A 17,540-nucleotide genomic window follows, 5' to 3' on the forward strand; every position below is an offset into this window, starting at 1 on the left:
ATTTAGACCTCGACTTGAGGTCGGATTTCGAAACAAATCACATAACCGGGCTCGGGGGTGAAGGAGTAATCGGGTTTTGGTCTGAATCTCGGATTTTGATCAAGCGGGTTTGGGGTTGACTTTTGTTGATTTTTTCCAAAATCATTAAAGATTGAATCTTTTTCACTCTTGGGTCATTTCTAAAGCTTATTTTGAATTGTGTTAACCTATACTTGGTTACATTCGATTGGTTTGGAGGCGAATGTTTGAGAAAAGACACCGGTTAAGCTTTGATTTAATTGCGGAGTGAGGTAAGTGTTGGATCTAACCTTGACTTGAGGGAATAGGGAACTTGTGAACTATGTGTTGTGTTGATTATTTGAGAAAATGGCATATATGCGAGGTGACGAGTGTATATACGCCGTCAAAATATTTATTTCCATGTTTTTCTCATTTTTTCAATGAATTATCTCATTTCATGCCTTAATTGTTACAAGCTTTAATTGCTTTTTATGCCGTAATTTGTTATTTGTCATTTGATTATTCTTGTATTGAATTGTTCGTCCCTTCCATGATTCCATATTTATTTGCTACTTGTCTTAACTGTTTTACTTGCATACCTTACTTGCCATGTTGTTGTTGTTATTGTAATATTTGTTGCGTTCCTTTGATTATTATGTGGTTCCTTTAGTGCCTTGCACTCATACCCTTTGATTGTAAAAATTCTTGTAATTGAGTTATTGGATTGTTTATGTTTATTAAAATTATTTGTGGATCGGGTTGCATGCCGCAACAGAAATTGAAGAATAATAAATTGAAATGGTGGAATAAGGGAGGATTATGATATTGATAAATAATGACATGGTGGGATCGAGTTGCGCGTCGCAACGATTTGTGTAAGTAATAACTGATATTGATAAATGATGATATTGTGGAATAAGGGGGGATTATGATATTGATTAATGATGATATGGTGGGATCGAGTTGTGCGCCAAAACAGATTATTTACGTTTTACTTGATATTGATAGAGGATGTTACGGTGGGATCGGGTTGCATGCCGCAACGAATTATATGTTGTATTTGTTGTTGTTGTTGTGTAAGTTTCAGCATTATTATATGAGATCACGAGATTGTTATCTGGGCTTTCTGATAGTGAGGTTTGAGTTCGGTTTCACAAATCTACTATTTTACTTTCATTTCCTATTTTATTTCCCTGTTATTATTATTAGTACTGCGTACAGATTATTGTAAGTGGCCCGTTTTAGCCTCGTCACTACTTCGTCGAGGTTAGGCTCGGCACTTACAGAGTACATGGGGTCGGTTATACTCATACTATACTCTACACTTCTTGTGCAAATATCGGAGTTGGTCCTAGCGGCGTTCAGTAGTTTTTCTCGGATCCAGTTGTTGACAGATACTTGAAGTACAGCTGCATAGCGTTCGCAGTCCTGAAGTCACCTTCTCTTGATCCTTATTGTTTTCTGAGTTTTGAAACAGTGTATTTTTATTCAGACTATTATTTGTAGTACTCTAGACGCTCGTGTATTAGTGACACCAATTCTGGGATTATATTTTGAATTCGCCGTTTATTAGTTTATCACCATATTTCAGACTATTCAGTTTTATTGTTGTCATTTAATTTGGAATTGTTTAAAAATATTTAATAGACATAGCTAACGTTGGCTTGCCTATAAAGTGAAATGTTAGGCGCCATCACGATCCCGATGGTGGGGATTCCGGACCGTGACAGTGGGGGTTCTCTCCTACCTTAATGAGCAATATTAATATCTTATCGAATGTTTCCACGGTGCAAGATCATACTTTGCATTGTAATTTAGTGCAATTTAGTTCGTGATAATTTGGTTTGCCATACAGGTAAGTATGCTGCAATTTAGTACGGTAGTGGAGCTATTTCTGGATTCTTCAATCAGGATATTGTCCATGTTGTAACAAATCAGGTGACCATGACCCTTCACAAGCTTTTAATTGTCTGAAAATAGAAACCTTATATTTCAAGGTGTTAATATAGCAGGTATTTATTGAGGCAATCACAAAAAGCAGTGAATTTTTTCAGAAGACAAATTTGATGGTATATTGGATCTTGGATTTCAGGATGTTTCTCTTGGAGATATTGTCCTAGTTTGGTATGTGGGTCGTGTTTTGTTTGCTCTCTTTCTTTCTCGTTGTGTCTCTTTCCCACAGACCGACAAAATCAAATTAATGCTCTAGACAATTTCCTTTTCGGACGAGGCTTAACACGTTGAAGGATGTCTCTTTTTGTTTAAATTCGATTTGACATTCATCTGGGCAGCATCCTCTGTCTTTTCCAAGTACAACATGGTCAATCATGGTCTTATCAAGGAGCATGTCTTCTCATTTTGGTTCAACTGAAATACAGAGGAAGAACCGGGGGGATTGTGTTTTGGTGGGGTTGATCCTAATCACTATATATGAGGAATTACTTATGTCCTAGTCATACTAAAAGATCATTGGTGGGTGGGTCATTCCATCAATTCTAGTCAATAGGAGTGCTACTAGTTATTTTAATGTGTGGAAGAAGTGTGGAGAAGAGTGGAGATTTCCTATAAGAATAGGCTTTCTTATTTTTAGTCAAAGTAGGCTTAGCACTATTATAAATAGGGGTGATACTAGTTATTTTAATGTGTGGAAGAAGAGTGGAGATTTATAGAGAGCTTTCAGAGGTTTAATAAAATATTTTTCTTTTATATTGGTATCAGAGCTTCTACGATCTTGGGAGAGAATCAAGTAGCTTCTACTGCCAATCGGTGGCACTAGCCAATGTGTGTCGTCCGTCTGGCCATTGAGTATGTTGAAAAATGCCAGGCCAGTGATATATGCATGAGAAAAATCATGTTGAGAAGGATTGAAAAACAAAATTCAAGTTCAAGGAGACGCTAGCAAATATAGCACAAGAAGAACAAAGATCTTCTCTAAAAGTTTGAGAGAGGTGGATTAAAAATAAAATTACAATATTGCAAGTTTAAAGAGGTGCAAGAAATTTTACACAAGAGGAAGAAACTTTTCTCGAGGTTAAAAAAAATTGGAAGTTGATTACAAGTGAATCAACAATTGGGAGCTGGTGATAGGTGCATCAGCAATCGGATGTTGGTGACAAAGTGTATCAACGGTAGTTGAAGACAAATACTTCAACAAAATTGGATGTTGGTGATAAAGTGCATCAACAGAAATTGGAGACAGGTGCTTCAACAAAATTGGGTGTTTGTGACAAAGTGCATCAACGAGGGTTGGAGATATGTGCTTCAACAAAAGTAGAAGTTGGAGAGAAGTGCTCCAACATATAACGAAAAGTCATACGTATACAATTTTAAATTAGTTTTCCAACATTCTCCCGTAATTCAAAGTTGTATACGTCTGACTTTTAGTTGTGTGTTGGAGCACTTCTCTCCAACTTCTACTTTTGTTGAAGCACATGTCTCCAACCCTCGTTGATGCACTTTGTCACCAACACCCAATTTTGTGGAAACACCTGTCTCCAAATCACGTTGATGCACTTTGTCACCAACACCCAATTTTGTTGAGGCACCTGTCTCCAACTCCCATTGATACACTTTGTCACCAACACCCGATTTTGGTTGAAGCACGTGTCTTCGACTTACGTTAATGCACTTTGTCGCCAGCCGTTGATGCACTTTGTCACCAATACCCAATTTTGTCGAAACACATGTCTTCAACACTCGTTGATGCACTTTGTCACCAACACTCAATTTTGTTGAAGCACGTAATCAACTTACAACTTTTTTAAACCTCTCCAACTTTTAGAGAAGAGTTTCTTCCTCTTGTATCATATTTGTTTGCACCTCTTTAAATTTGCCTTTTTTTCCTTGAATCTGTCTTGAAATTTTTTATCAAATAATCTAATTTTGTTGACAACTATCTATGATTTTGCCAATGTATATTTTGGCCAGACGGGCAGCACACATTGGCTAGCGCCGCCCGCCGGCATCGGAAGCTACTTGATTCTCTCCCAAGATCGTAGAATCTCTGATACTAATATGAGAGAAAATATTTTATTATAAATTCTATGAAAGCTCTCTACAGTTCTCACAAATCTCCACACGATTCTTTATTTTCTCCACACATAAAATAAGCTACTAATACCCAAATTTATAATAGTACGAAATATATTCCCACTAGAAATATGAAAGTCTATTCCTATATTAATTCTGACTGCAAATCTTATTTAGACATGAATTAAATAAACTAGCAAATATCAAATCCTAAACAATTTAGGTTTCCTACTACAACTTTGAATTAGTTTTCCAACAATTCAATACTACAACTGCTATGTTAATCTTACTAATATGATTGGCAGAATGCGATAGATGGTGTTCGAGTCGGTTCTCAGCTTATGGGTATGTTTTTCTCTGTACCTTCTGAATTGGATTGCCAAATTAGGAAATACAGTTGTTTACTTTTGAACAAATTGTGTAGGTTGTATAGGGTGCACTGCTGCAGTAGCTTCTGGGTCTAATGTCTAGGTCGGTCCAATGGTATTATCTATATATAGCCTTGATCTCGGAATATTGAACATATTGCTTTTTTTGTTATACTTTTTTGTCTCGACCGTCAAAGTCAATTATCAGCAATTCAATTGTTGATTTCCTTGTTCATTTGAACCTTAAACAGCTTGCTCCAGCACGAAAAGTGACGTTTTCCTAAGATTTATAAGCTAAATAACAAGGATGTCCTTAGATATACCATCTTCGCTTATTTGATGGGGCCTAAGTCTTCAAATCTGAACTTTCTTTTTTGTTTTTCAGTCTTTGACCTCTTTTTGTCCACAATGCCTCATTTGTTCCGCTACTCGCGAGGCTTGCTGCGTTTAGGTATAAGAAACCCTACCCAGAAAAAGAGTATGAAACAATTGTCTAACAATTTCACCAAAGCATTATCCTCATACCCTCTTGTACACATTATACGATTATCTAATGTCACCTTTTATACCCAACTAAACACTAATAATCCACGAACAAATTTTCTTGTTGAAACCATTTTCCATCGTACCAAAGGAAAAAAAGAAGCATTTTGCTTGGCATATCAAAATCCTTAGAAGTAGAAGCTCATGCTTTGGTGCAGGCGTGCAGCCACAAATGAAAAGAAAATTAGGCGTAACGTGGCTGGAAGGTGATAAAGAATGATAAAGACTACAAAGTGTCCTAAGCCTAATGTAAATATTCATACATTGTGCATTTAGAGCTTGCATTTAGATTAATTCGTGAATACTTGGTGCAATAGAGTCAAGAAATGAAGGAGGCAGAGAGATATAGTTCAACCCCAACATTGTGCAAAAGAGAACTCTCATTTTACCAATGGGAAGCGGAATTAAAGAAAGGAGAGGGAAATGGATGAAAAAAGAAATCCACTATAGGAGGATGTAGGTAGTCGAAGGGAGAGCGAAAAACAAGAGGCTAAAGAAAGTTTCTGATGTATACAATGTATTTGGTACCCGCTTTGGAACTTGAGTAATCCGGATTCTTATCGAAAGCCCCACTTTAGAAGGCAAAGCATTCCCTATCAAAGATGACTTTACTGTCAAGACTCGAACCGAAACCTCTTGTTACCAACTCACCACAACCATAGGTGGTAGATGTCTTTTTATATTTTGGAGATGGTCTACATTTTCTCTGCTTATAGTTTATATATTAAAACTACGGAGGTATCAAAAGGTGGCAAGGTAGAGTAAAATTACATGGAAGAAAGCAGTCTTAAAACCCCTACAATCTCTTAAAATCATTCAAACCTAGGGCACAATGGAAGAAAAAAATTTATACAATGATAATCAATTAGTTGCGAGTTCAGCGCTGAGCCAGGGGAAGTGGGCGTGGATGTGAGGCTTGATTCGCAGGTCATCCCGAGTAGAGGCGGCTTCAAGTACCTTGGTTCGGTTATCCAGGAGGGAGGGAAGATCGACGAGGATGTCACACACCGTATTGGGGTAGGATGGATGAAGCGGAGGTTAGCATCTGGAGTCCTGTGTGACAAGAGAGTGCCACCGATACTCAAAGGTAAGTTTTATAAAGCGGTGGTTAGACCGGCCATGATGTATGGGGCTGAGTGTTGGCCTGTTAAGAACTCACATATCCAGAAGATGAAAGTAACCGAGATGAGGATGTTGCGGTGGATATGCGGGCACACTAAGATAGATAAGATTAGGAATGATGATATTCGGGAGAAGGTGCATGTGGCTCCCATTGATGACAAGATGCGGGAAGCGAGGATTAGATGGTTCGGACATGTTCAGAGGAGAAGCCCAGATGCTCCGGTACGGAGGTGTGAGCAGCTGGTTACGGAGGGCACGAGAAGAGGTAGAGGGCGGCCTAAGAAGTATTGGGGAGAGGTGATCAGGCAGGATATGGCGAGGCTCCAGATTTCCGAGAACATGACACTTGATAGGAAGATGTGGAGGTCGAGTATTAGGGTTGTAGGTTAGGAGGTAGTTGAGTCGTGCCCTACTTCGTAACATGGTGGGACTAGCCATGTAAGTTTTTTTTTTTTTTTTTTTTTAGATAATTAGTGGGAATGTTGTGGCTTACTATTTCTCTTTTCAGTGCAGGTCCTATTTACTAGCTATCGCTTTTGTTTTACATCTTTCTTCTAGATTTCATGAGGTTCCTATTTTACTTATGACTGTTGTGGTGATACTAATATTTACTAATATTGTCTCCCTTTACTTTGCATCTTTCTTCTGGATTTCATGGTGTTCCTATTTATCCTATGATTGTTGTTGTGATACTAATATTGTCTCCCTTTTTGTCCCTTTTGTCCTTTTTTTTTTGAGCCGAGGGTCTTTCGGAAACAGTCTCTCTACTCCTTCGGGGTAGGGGTAAGGTCTGCGTACACACTACCCTCCCCATACCCCATTAGTGGGATTTTACTGGGTTGTTGTTGTTGTTGTTGTAATCAATTAGTTGCGAATTGCGATTATGATTTAGTCATTTTAGTACGCGTGTTTACTTTAGATCCTATATTGCAGGAATCTTTTGGTTACGCCAAAAAATTATATGCTAGTGGAAAATAATGAGAATTTCTTCTTTTTTAATTTTTATTTTCTATTGTTTATATAATACTAGAATGAAATAAAACTTAAATGGATAATAAGGATTCATATAGTCAATCCAATGGGATTGGAAGATTCTTATATGGTTTATACAGCGACTTGAAGAATATGTGCATTTTAAGTAGATGTAGGACAAAGATTGAGGGGTCCAATATTACTTCTCTAATTTCTTTTGAAAGAGGATCGAATCAGCCCTAAATGATTGAGGACTCTTAAGGAAAATACATTCTCTTAGTGTTTCTTTTCTGTTTTTGAAAACTCTAAGAATATATAAAGAAACACTTATATCATTATTATGAATCCTGGTGCAATGAGCATAAATCATATGACAAATCCTTAAGACATTCATCAACTGGTTTTAAATTTCAAGCAAGAATATACAAACAGCAGCAAAGCAACAACGGATTAATTTAGTAGCAGTGCTACATCTCATAGTCGAAGACAGAAGCAAATATTACAAGTATAGTTTTTCCAACACCTTAAGATTCAAAGATTTAAATCCCATTTGCCATATCTGGGAGCAGATATAGAAGGGGGTGAATGTAGAGGGTCATCGGTTTCATTAAGCTGCTTCAGCAAATCCAACTCTGAGATTACCAAAATCGAAGATTGTGTAATATCTAGCCATGAAAAGATCACCCAAGACCATGCACCAAAGGAATGCCAGGGAGAATATAATGCAGTGTCAAAAAAGATCAATACGCCCTTAATCCCAAGCAAGTTGGGGTTGGCTATATAAATCCTTGTCCATGTCTCAGGCCAATATCAATAGAAAACACATAGAGATAAATTTACCAGAGATTTTCACCGGAAGAAGTGTCCCTGCAGCCAACGAAACCACTAAAACATTGTTGAGAATCCCCCTCGCCCTCCTTGATTATGTACTGATCACAGGAAAAGAATCCAAAATTAGTACATAAATTCATATCTAGGTCAGCAACTGAAAAGGAACCACACATCGGATTGCAACTTTACTCGTTTAATCTTGAAAAATATTTATTGAATGGAAGAGAGGTAGTTTAGTAAAGAAAAGTTTGCATATGGTCAAGTGATTTGGTGTAGCACTTGAAATGTTTTCTTTGTAAGACATGATCATCTATCCTGAATCATTCAAAACTCAACCTCTTTATGTTATAAAACCATGTAACAAAAAATATTTAGAAATCGCATATGACCAAAGTGATTTGGTGAATCATTCAGACATCAACTTTTTTTTTTTATTTTTTTTTTTGTGGGCTGAGAAGGGAGGCAGCATCTGAATCAGGAACCCTTGGAGCTTCTTAGAAAGGTAGTCAAGTAATATAGTTCCATATAAATAACAAATTAAAGAGTAACTTTTCAGGGCACAAAAATCTTATGCAGGTTTCAGTTGGAAAATAAGACATTAAATTCATGAGAGAGTCCAACTACTCAAAACGAACATGATACTGAAACAATATAAAACGGAAACATTAAACACTAGAACCGGCTTTTGTAATATATATGACAATTACTCGTAATGCACACAAGGGTTCTACTACGATCAGCAAATTATTTTTTCCTGTTTGACAGTACGTGTCGAACTAGAAGAGGCATAGCAAAGTTTATTATTACTGTCAAAGACCATTATAAAGCATATCTCGTCTGGGGAGAGGCTAAAATCTGTGCCACCAATAGTGAAGGAGACACTAGGCATGGAAGAAAGGCTTACACAGTCAACAGATGATTCTCCAGAAGCTCCTTGGTTAATCATCTCGACTTTAGGCTGCAAGAAAAGATGCTAATTCATCTATAGGCTGCAAGAAAAGATGCTAATTCATCTATAATTGCCAAGACAAAAGACTGCAGATTTTCCTTAATATTATATATACTGTCAACATTTGCAAATTATATAAAGTCAACAAGATAAAACCTTGCTACTGTTTTCAAGTCGGGTATTTTCTTCTCAAATGGAAGAAATCGAGAAAACATCGGGACAAAAGCAGAAGAAAAAGCATCATCATGGTGATAAAAAAAACAGCATCATAAGCAAGAAACTCAAAGCAGCAATACCTACTGAGCCAGCTTTAAACATATCAAAGATTGCGCTTGCAATATCCGAAAGTTGCACAAGACCCCCTTTAACCTCGCTCGCGTGTTAGCTTGCTTGTACTATCGCTTGTCTGCCTGGCTGCTTTCTCGCTAACTTCATTAAGATCGACAACAATGTCTAAATGCTGATTGAAACATGTGGGATAAAATAAGAATCTGGATATTTATAAAGGAATTACTTCCTCCGACAAGCAATGAAAGTTGTTTTTCCTGAAAAACATTTTCCAAATTTCAAGGTTACCAAACACTGGAAATATATCCTATTTCCAATGGCTGGTCAGTTTTAGTTCACTAGCCTTGCTTAACACTCTGTTTGGATTATTTTTATTCATCGTTTCATAATGTATTGTATTGTATTGTATTATATCGTATTGTATTGTATCATTTTATGAATACAATATTTGGATAGATTGTATTGTTTGTTGTTGTTAAATAATATTTTGCTGTTTGGTTTAACTGTATCGTACTGTATTGTAACTGATAAGTTTACTAAAATACCCTTACTTGTTTTAAATATTAAATTTATCAAGAATTACGCATAAAAATAATTTAAGAAAAATCCTTTCTACTAAAATCAAAGAGCAACTATCATTAGAAAAATAATACTCCATCCGTTCCAGTTTATGTGAACCTATTTTTTTTTTGGTCCGTTCCAAAAAGAATGATCCCTTTCTAAATTTGAAAATAATTTTGCTTAAACTTATAATTCTACCCTTAATGAAAAGCTTTTGTAACTACACAAATACTCTGGGGCCCTTTTTGACTTATTTAGGACCACAAATTCCAAAAGTCTTCATTTTTTCTTAAACTCCGTGCTCAACTAAACAGGTTCACATAAATTGGAACGGAGGGAGTAATAAAGAACGATGATAGAGAAATGAACGAAGACCGCGCAGTTGGCAGAACAATGGATCGAAGATAAATAAGTACTAACACTTTGCACACTTGAAAACAACTAATAGTATACAGTTAATTGGAAATTAAAGTAATTAAATTTGGAGTTAAACTCAAAATAGGAGAAAAATGAAACAAAAAGAAGGCAAACCCTATTCTTACTACCTTTGACGTTGGAGTTGAGAATAGTAAGCAGCAGAAGGAAAAAAGGGACGAAGACAAAGTAGGTTATAGGTCGGAGATTTGGAGTTAAAAAATAAAAAGGTAAAGGGTAAAACATAATTTTAATGTAATAAGTTAGGATATAATTGGAAAGAAAAATAGGAAACAATCCCACCACATTAAATCGGTTGTTTCAAAAAATGGGACTCTTCATTGTTCCGGAACAATGAATTTAACAATACAATACAATCAATTTTGACTAAACAATCAAAATAAATATTGTTTAGGGATAACAATACAATACGATACAATAGATTACAACCATCCAAGCAAGCGGTAAACTCGATTTAGGTGGCCCTTAGATACCGAATCGAATATATTCATTTAAGAGCACGTTTGGCTTAGCAAATTTAAAGTGCCGATAAGCATTAAGTGCTGAAAAGTACTTGTAATTAAGTGCTAAAACTGATTTAATAAATAAGCAGTTACGTGTTAGATAAAAGTTCTGAAACTAATAATAAGCAGCTGAAATGTTTGATAAAAAAATGTTGATAAGATTTTTTTTCTGTTAAAATAACTCAAATATCCTTTAAGTTATTCGCACTAATTAGAAACTGATTATTGCAAGATTAAAATTCATTGTTTCATATAGAAATTATTTTATGTTTCATTTTACTTTTTATTTTAAAATTTTATTAGAAAATATTATTTTATATAAATATAAATTATTTTATATTAAACTAACATACATTAATTAATAACTTGAATAAAGTTTGTTAGTAAAAATATACTTAGATAGTGCACAAAATATTCATATAGAAAATAAAAGTATTCAAGAGTTCTTTATTTCTAATAAAAACAAACATCCATTATACGAGAATATACAAACTTGCTCATTCCAGATAATGCCAAGAAAAATCTAATTATTGTTAATGGCAAGAAGGTGACGGGACAATTGATGGGTTAGGAATTATGTTTCAAATAAAGAAGTATTTTAGGAATATAATATAAAAATCTTGGTCATATTAAAAGTGCTTATAAGCTAAAAAATCATAAGTCGGGGGTGACCAACTTATGACTTTTTACCTTATTTTTGACTTATAAACACTTTTAATTTTACCAAAATAGATAAGCCAAAAAAAGTGCTTATAAACTGGTCAAATTGGTTTTACCAACTTATAAGCTTAGCCAAACCCTTTGAGCTTAGCCAAACCCTCTGACTCGTCTTTAAATCTTAATTTGCTAAGCGACCTAATGTTGACAAGGTTTCGCGTGATATCGATTTAAACTTCTCCAAAAAACATTTGAAGAATAAATCTAATAATACCGCAGTTCCTAATTGCATTTTCACTTAGAGCCTGTTGGGAAGGGTGGATTGCATAAATAGGATCAGAATTTGAGGAATAACTCAAGTAAGAAAAGTCTTGGAAAAATAACCTTCGATTAGAATTTGGGGAAGCATTTCCATGTGATGATCATCAGGATTTGCCATTCTGAATTTTTAATGGGATGATCATTAGAATTTGCCACAAAATATGGCAATTGCTAGAATTTTTTCATTTGGTGATCATCAAGATTTGTCATAAAACATGGCAATCGCTAGAATTTTTCATACGGTTATCACTAGGATTTGTCACAAAACATGACAATTGCCAGAAAAATTCTAGCGATCGCTAGAAGCGCTACCCAAAATTCTGCCCGAAGGCTATTTTCCCAGGATTTTTATTATCGGTGTTAAAATTTAAACAATGATCCTAAAAAGGTCCACCCAGCATAATTTTGTGTTTGGAATGATACATTGTAATTGAATTTGGTGTAGTTACTAGGATAATAATTACACAATATAGTAATTAAATAGGCCTATTTTGTTTGACGTAAGTAATTATAATATAATACATGTGTCACGTTGATTGCACATGTGTAATTAGTAATTAATTTTTTTATTTTAAAATTAAATAACAACAAAAATTAAATAAATCTTTTTAGATGAACAAGTAAATAGACTTTAATTGAATATAAGAAATATTAAATTTTATATATTACTAGGTATTAAAAAGTTACTTTGTAATTACATTATGTAATTTACCAATAAATCTCACCTCCCCTTGAGAGTTGGAGAGTGTAATTGGTCCCCTTCAATTATACCAAATTTCATAATGACCAACTACTTAACCAAATAAAAAGTCCAAAATTGCGTAATTACACCCACGTCCAATTAAAACGTAGCTTTCCAAACATGCTCTTATTTTCCTCTCAAATAAAGTACATACATATTTCTCTCTTTTTTCTTCCTGTGATCATCAGTCCCTAGATACACAAGAACATACTGTTTTAAGCTCTGCTTGAAGTCGCCAGCTGAACTAGGCACACATACAAATTTAAAAACAAAAGTGTGCATCTGCTAAAATGAAGGAATATTTGACAGGAAACACTACTTGAATGAAGAAACCAAATATTCAACAAGAACCCGCTAAGTGCATGGATTTTGAGAGCAATATCCGAGTCAATGCATAAAAAAGGAATCCGATTAAAAGGGTTTAACAATGCTGAAGAAATTTCATAACCAATCAACCTACAAGTACTTTCTGGAAAGGCGTCTTACTGGATGAAGTTGGCAATGACAGCAGACGCAGGCCACATTTCAAGAGGATAAAGTACACTAAATATTGAAAGAAAAAAAGCTTCTACCATTCATATATGCTAACCCCCTATCGCACAACAGAAATTTAAGGACACAAAGACTATATCATAGAGTAAAATGAAAAGTACTCTCGGAACTCTGGATTCTTACACCTCATTCAGATTTTGAGCTGGAAAGATGCGAAGGTATTAACAAGACATAATGAGACATGGTTCATACACAGCGACACACGGTTCTTTAGGACACCTTCTTGCTATCAGAGCGTGACAATGTACGATCCAGTGATTGCAATTGAGAACGAAGATTTTGGTTTTCCTCAAGTAAGCGGTCATATTCAAGAAGAAATCCTTCTGACTGCTTTTTTAGAGCAACTGCATTGGCTTCAGCACCGCTTGCTTCTTTGGCCTTCTCCTGCAGTTCTGACTCCAGCTGTTTAATTTTTCCACGCAATGCACTTGCCTCTTCCTCCAAAGTTTTGATCTCCTCAGAAGCTCCACTTTTTCCATCCTCAAAGGCTCTGTTTTGCTTTTTCACAGCTTCCATGGTCTTCCTTCTCATACTAAGTTCTCTTATATAATGGTGTAGTCTATCGATCATGAAAGCGAGGAAGAGGGAGAATCCTGCATAAAAAAGTAATTGTGAAATCCAGAATGGGAAGGACACCAGAAGGAACTGGGAACAGAAGACAGAGATCAAGTGCAAGTCAGATGCTTTTCTCTGACACACGAAAGAAGCCTAAAAGGTTATACTTTTAAACATGCTATACAATTGCAGCATTAATCCTTAAACAGTAAAATTCTCTAATAAAATAACTTCCAGTTTATTATAAGACCAGCCTGCAGAGAAACCTCAAAAGGAAAAGATATCAAGTTCATTGCAAGCAAGAAAGTACTTCTGAACCGCATTTTTCAAGTGCTTATCAATACACATCTATAAATACTTGGCATTACTATGTGCGGGAAAAAGAGAATATGTATCACAGTTCCTTTCACTTCTCATATCGGTAAAAGTGGAAACATAGCCATCATTAATAACATTTATGCACCATTATATAAGACGATTTGAAAAGAATCAATAGTTTGTACAAAACTACGTCTATGCAGATTATTCCAATTTTCCATCTTTGATCCATGAAAATTTCCCTCCTGATTCTTTTTCTTTTTTGATAACCAATAAATCCACGAGTAACCAGTGGCACACGGTTTGAAACTCGGTGGACGATGGACCCTTCCCTCTACCCTTCTACAGTGAAGCAACAAGCTTTTGTTTGACACATGGTTCAAACCCGTTACGTGCACCTAACACACACAACGCTCTTACCACTACACCAAATCCCTAAGAGCCCATTTCCCTTAGGATTCTTCCTAGCCTTAACTTTTTCTTCCTTTTGATTGAAAACTTTGAAACCAAACAAAGGGAAGATCAAGGAAGACTTTTACTTTGATGGTAAAAGTAGTTCATCTAGACAGTAAGAGCACAAATGTGACTTCACAGATGCAAATCTCAGAACTAACCCAGTTACAATGCCCTGGCTCTAATAAGCTGGCAAAACCCCTAACGAAACATCTCAACTGAAGCAAAACTCTAGCTTAGGAATAGACAGCCCCGAAATACCAACACCAGAGCATGACACGTTTGAACGTGTACTTTTTCCTTTCATTTCATCGTAGTTGAATAATCAGTTGATTTAAACAACAGAAGGCAGAGTACCGACTTAAAACATAAAAGTAGGTTAAATTTGTGGTTGTGGACTTAAATGGTCATTGCACATATCGAGCAGTTGCTAAATGAAAGCATTAAAGACATTGTACTAATGAAAACTAAGTTTTTAATCAGAAACACCCTCCACAATCGGCATGTCTTTGTGAAAAATTAGTAAAACAAATCATTGTATACAAACGTTTAACATATAATTAAATACGAAATTATACTAAGCAATCGACAAGGCTATTTGAAGGTGCTTGCCGGGGCACGGAATTTAAGATGTTAAAGAAGACTCTTGACGTGTAAGCCAAATATATACAAAGTACCAAAATTATCCTTTCAGGGTGGTGAGAGCTCCACATATCTTTTCATTTTCTCTCCTTATAAAAGAATGAACTTTTATCTTTCTCAAAAAAATAAATGAATGACCTTTTATGTCTAGTGGGTCCAACAAATCATGTTATTAATAGTAAAATGGTAATGATCAGCTTAAATTGTTTCTAAAAAGAGAAAGATGTCATTCTATTTTGGGACAAACTAAAAAGGAAAGCATGTCACATAAAATAGGATTGAGGCAGTAGTTTTTTATCAACTGCTGACAAATGGCAATGTGCACTGACTGGCAAGATGGCACAGGTGGAGAAAACCATGCATAACTTTGCAAAGGGTGACTGTATAAGTCAAGATCTCCACATCCCCTCCCCTCCCCCCCCCCCCCAAAACCTTCAATAGGGTTTAGCAAAATAGATGAGGTTCCCTTTGTAAGAGCACTAAAGCTATGCGTTCTAAATAGTTTTTCTAATACCGTTATGCTTAAAGAAGTGACGACCAAATGTATAACCTGATGTTATAGAAGAGGATAATAAAGACAATTCTTGTGCAAAAAGAAGTGTAGCACGAGCATTTTAACTTTTTAGCATGCCCCACGCAACTGTTGGTGTGTACATGGTAATGAACTACTGCGTTAAGTATGTCATTTGTCAAAAAGGAATAAAACAGTGTTTAGAGAGGACGGAATAAAATCACTGTCATATAATAAGGTTAAAACTTTAATTCAACGCTTTAAGCTAACCATTTGAAAAGGTCAACCTCATTCAGATCAATAGACCTTAGTTTAGTATAGACTAACCAACGTGAAATAAAATATATAAGCTTTGTCGTGAATAAATAAACCAAAAGAGCTCTAATTCTAAGTCAACCACTGATGTTTACTCAAATTTCAGAGGTAACAAATATACATGTAACCAATAATTCAAATCATTGAGTTAAGAACTTGCACGGATAAGGAAGGAGAACCGCTTTGCAGTTTATAAATGTAACAATTCAGACAACAATTCAGCACAACAGATATAACAGAAAATAAAAAGAAAAAGAAAAAGAAAAGAATCTTACAAGAGGCAATTGAATTTTTAAAAACAGAACAAGTGGAAGGTTTATTGTACAGGTTGATGCACTTTTACATACATGTGCACCCACTGCTTGTATGTTGAATAATCGATCCAGCATACCGGCAGTGGGTGCACGTGCACTCATGTGTTATTAAAAGCCATTGCTTCGTCGCATAAAGTGATGAAGCGGTGTGAAGCGAGGTGTTATGCTTCATGGGTGAAGCCATACGCTTTAGAGAAGTGTATGCTTCCAACATTGACAAACCTAAACTGAACTAATGAGTAATATTACAATAAAGAAATCAAGAATGGGATGAATTGGATAAATATACAGACCCCAAATAATGACTACAATTGAAAAGGTCTTATCAATAAAATTTTCATTTATTCGTGATCTAGGCATCCAAAAAGTGATCTCGACAAGAAGTAGTTGGTTCCCTGAATCTCAACTTTGAGGAGTTCGATTAATATGGGAATTATTGCATTTTGAATGTTGAAATTGATTATTTTAATTGTAATTTAATTATTACAGTACTAAACTTATATGTTTGTGGTACTTTTAATTTTCTATAAATTGTGTGCACTTACTTCACCAGAAACGGATCCAGGATATATACTTTATGGATTCAATCTTTAAGCTTCTTAGCATTGAACCCGTTATTTTTTTTAGAGGTAATGGGTTCATGTCTACTGTTTGTTACAATTTTAATGAATTTTTAAGCATAAATTTATGCTCTGTGTCAAGAGTACTATTTCAGATGAACCCGTTAGCATAACGATACATCCGAACCTTGTGCTTCACACTTTTTGCTTCAAGCCCCATGGGCTTTGTTACTTTACACCTTTTGCTTTTAAAAACACTGTACACTACTATCTCAGACTCAAATTATATGGAGTAATATGTATAGGATAAATTTAAAGGAAAATTTCAGAATCCGCATATAAAGTACGATATACCCGCTGTCTCTGAAACCGGAATCTTCCTCTACTAGCACAGCACACAAATTTTACACATTTATTTATTTTACATCCATAAGCTTCAAAAATAATACAATTACAACTAGTCTAATCACATCCAACACGCAGTCAAATACCAAAACTAATAAACTAAATTAGAGAATCACAAGATCAAAATTCAGTTTGAGAACGATACCCATGAGAGAAGCTTCGAGAAGATGCTGAGCCAATAGAATCTGATCAGTGGGAGTAATATCACCTCCTTCATCCATCCACCGCGTGCGGATCGACGCAATACTGTAGATTGTGGACAGCATAACGACGAAGAGAGTACCAGCAACAGTTTTCACAATAATTGGGCCGCGGCCTCTCTTGACCCGGTCCAGGCCCATTATCACTAGCTTCCTTAATGGCGTCTTGAACACGAAGATCACGATTAATGCCATTTCGGCAAATATCAAAGTGAATAGTAACTGAATCATGATTCTAGTCGGTTTCCTTTTTTCTTTTAAACGGTCGAGATTTCAGATTGCGAGTGTTGATGGAGGCTTTAACGGCGCAGGAGAGCGTTGAGTGCTCAACGATGACGGAGGAGGAGAATATGATCTGGAGAGGTTTTTGTTGCAGGTTTTTGTAGCTGAAAAT

At 35.6% G+C, this 17,540-nt stretch overlaps 1 protein-coding gene and 1 long non-coding RNA gene across 2 annotated transcripts; both read right to left on the reverse strand.

Moving 5' to 3' along the window:
• Positions 1–7,473: 7,473 nt before the first annotated feature.
• Positions 7,474–11,972, reverse strand: LOC138905508 (uncharacterized). The gene is made up of 4 exons (XR_011413557.1): positions 11,643–11,972; positions 9,111–9,274; positions 8,770–8,823; positions 7,474–7,963 (listed from the first exon to the last, which is right to left on the reverse strand). It is a non-coding gene; the product is annotated as an uncharacterized lncRNA (long non-coding RNA).
• A 716-nt stretch (positions 11,973–12,688) lies between these two features.
• Positions 12,689–17,540, reverse strand: LOC104084802 (uncharacterized). Its single transcript, XM_009588753.4, has 2 exons — positions 17,092–17,540; positions 12,689–13,466 (listed from the first exon to the last, which is right to left on the reverse strand). Exons 1-2 carry the CDS (start codon positions 17,375–17,377, stop codon positions 13,084–13,086), a joined length of 669 nt encoding a protein of 222 aa, XP_009587048.1. The 5' UTR covers positions 17,378–17,540; the 3' UTR covers positions 12,689–13,083.

This window comes from Nicotiana tomentosiformis, chromosome 2, assembly GCF_000390325.3.
Source record: "Nicotiana tomentosiformis chromosome 2, ASM39032v3, whole genome shotgun sequence".
NCBI lineage: Eukaryota > Viridiplantae > Streptophyta > Magnoliopsida > Solanales > Solanaceae > Nicotiana > Nicotiana tomentosiformis.

Bases quoted from the DNA above. Each gene is read 5' to 3' on its own strand.
- LOC104084802 (XM_009588753.4), bottom strand. From the start codon at position 17,377: ATGATTCAGTTACTATTCACTTTGATATTTGCCGAAATGGCATTAATC. The intron at 13,467-17,091 runs GTATCGTTCTCA...TTTTTTATGCAG, and splicing joins TCTCGAAGCTTCTCTCATGG to GATTCTCCCTCTTCCTCGCT.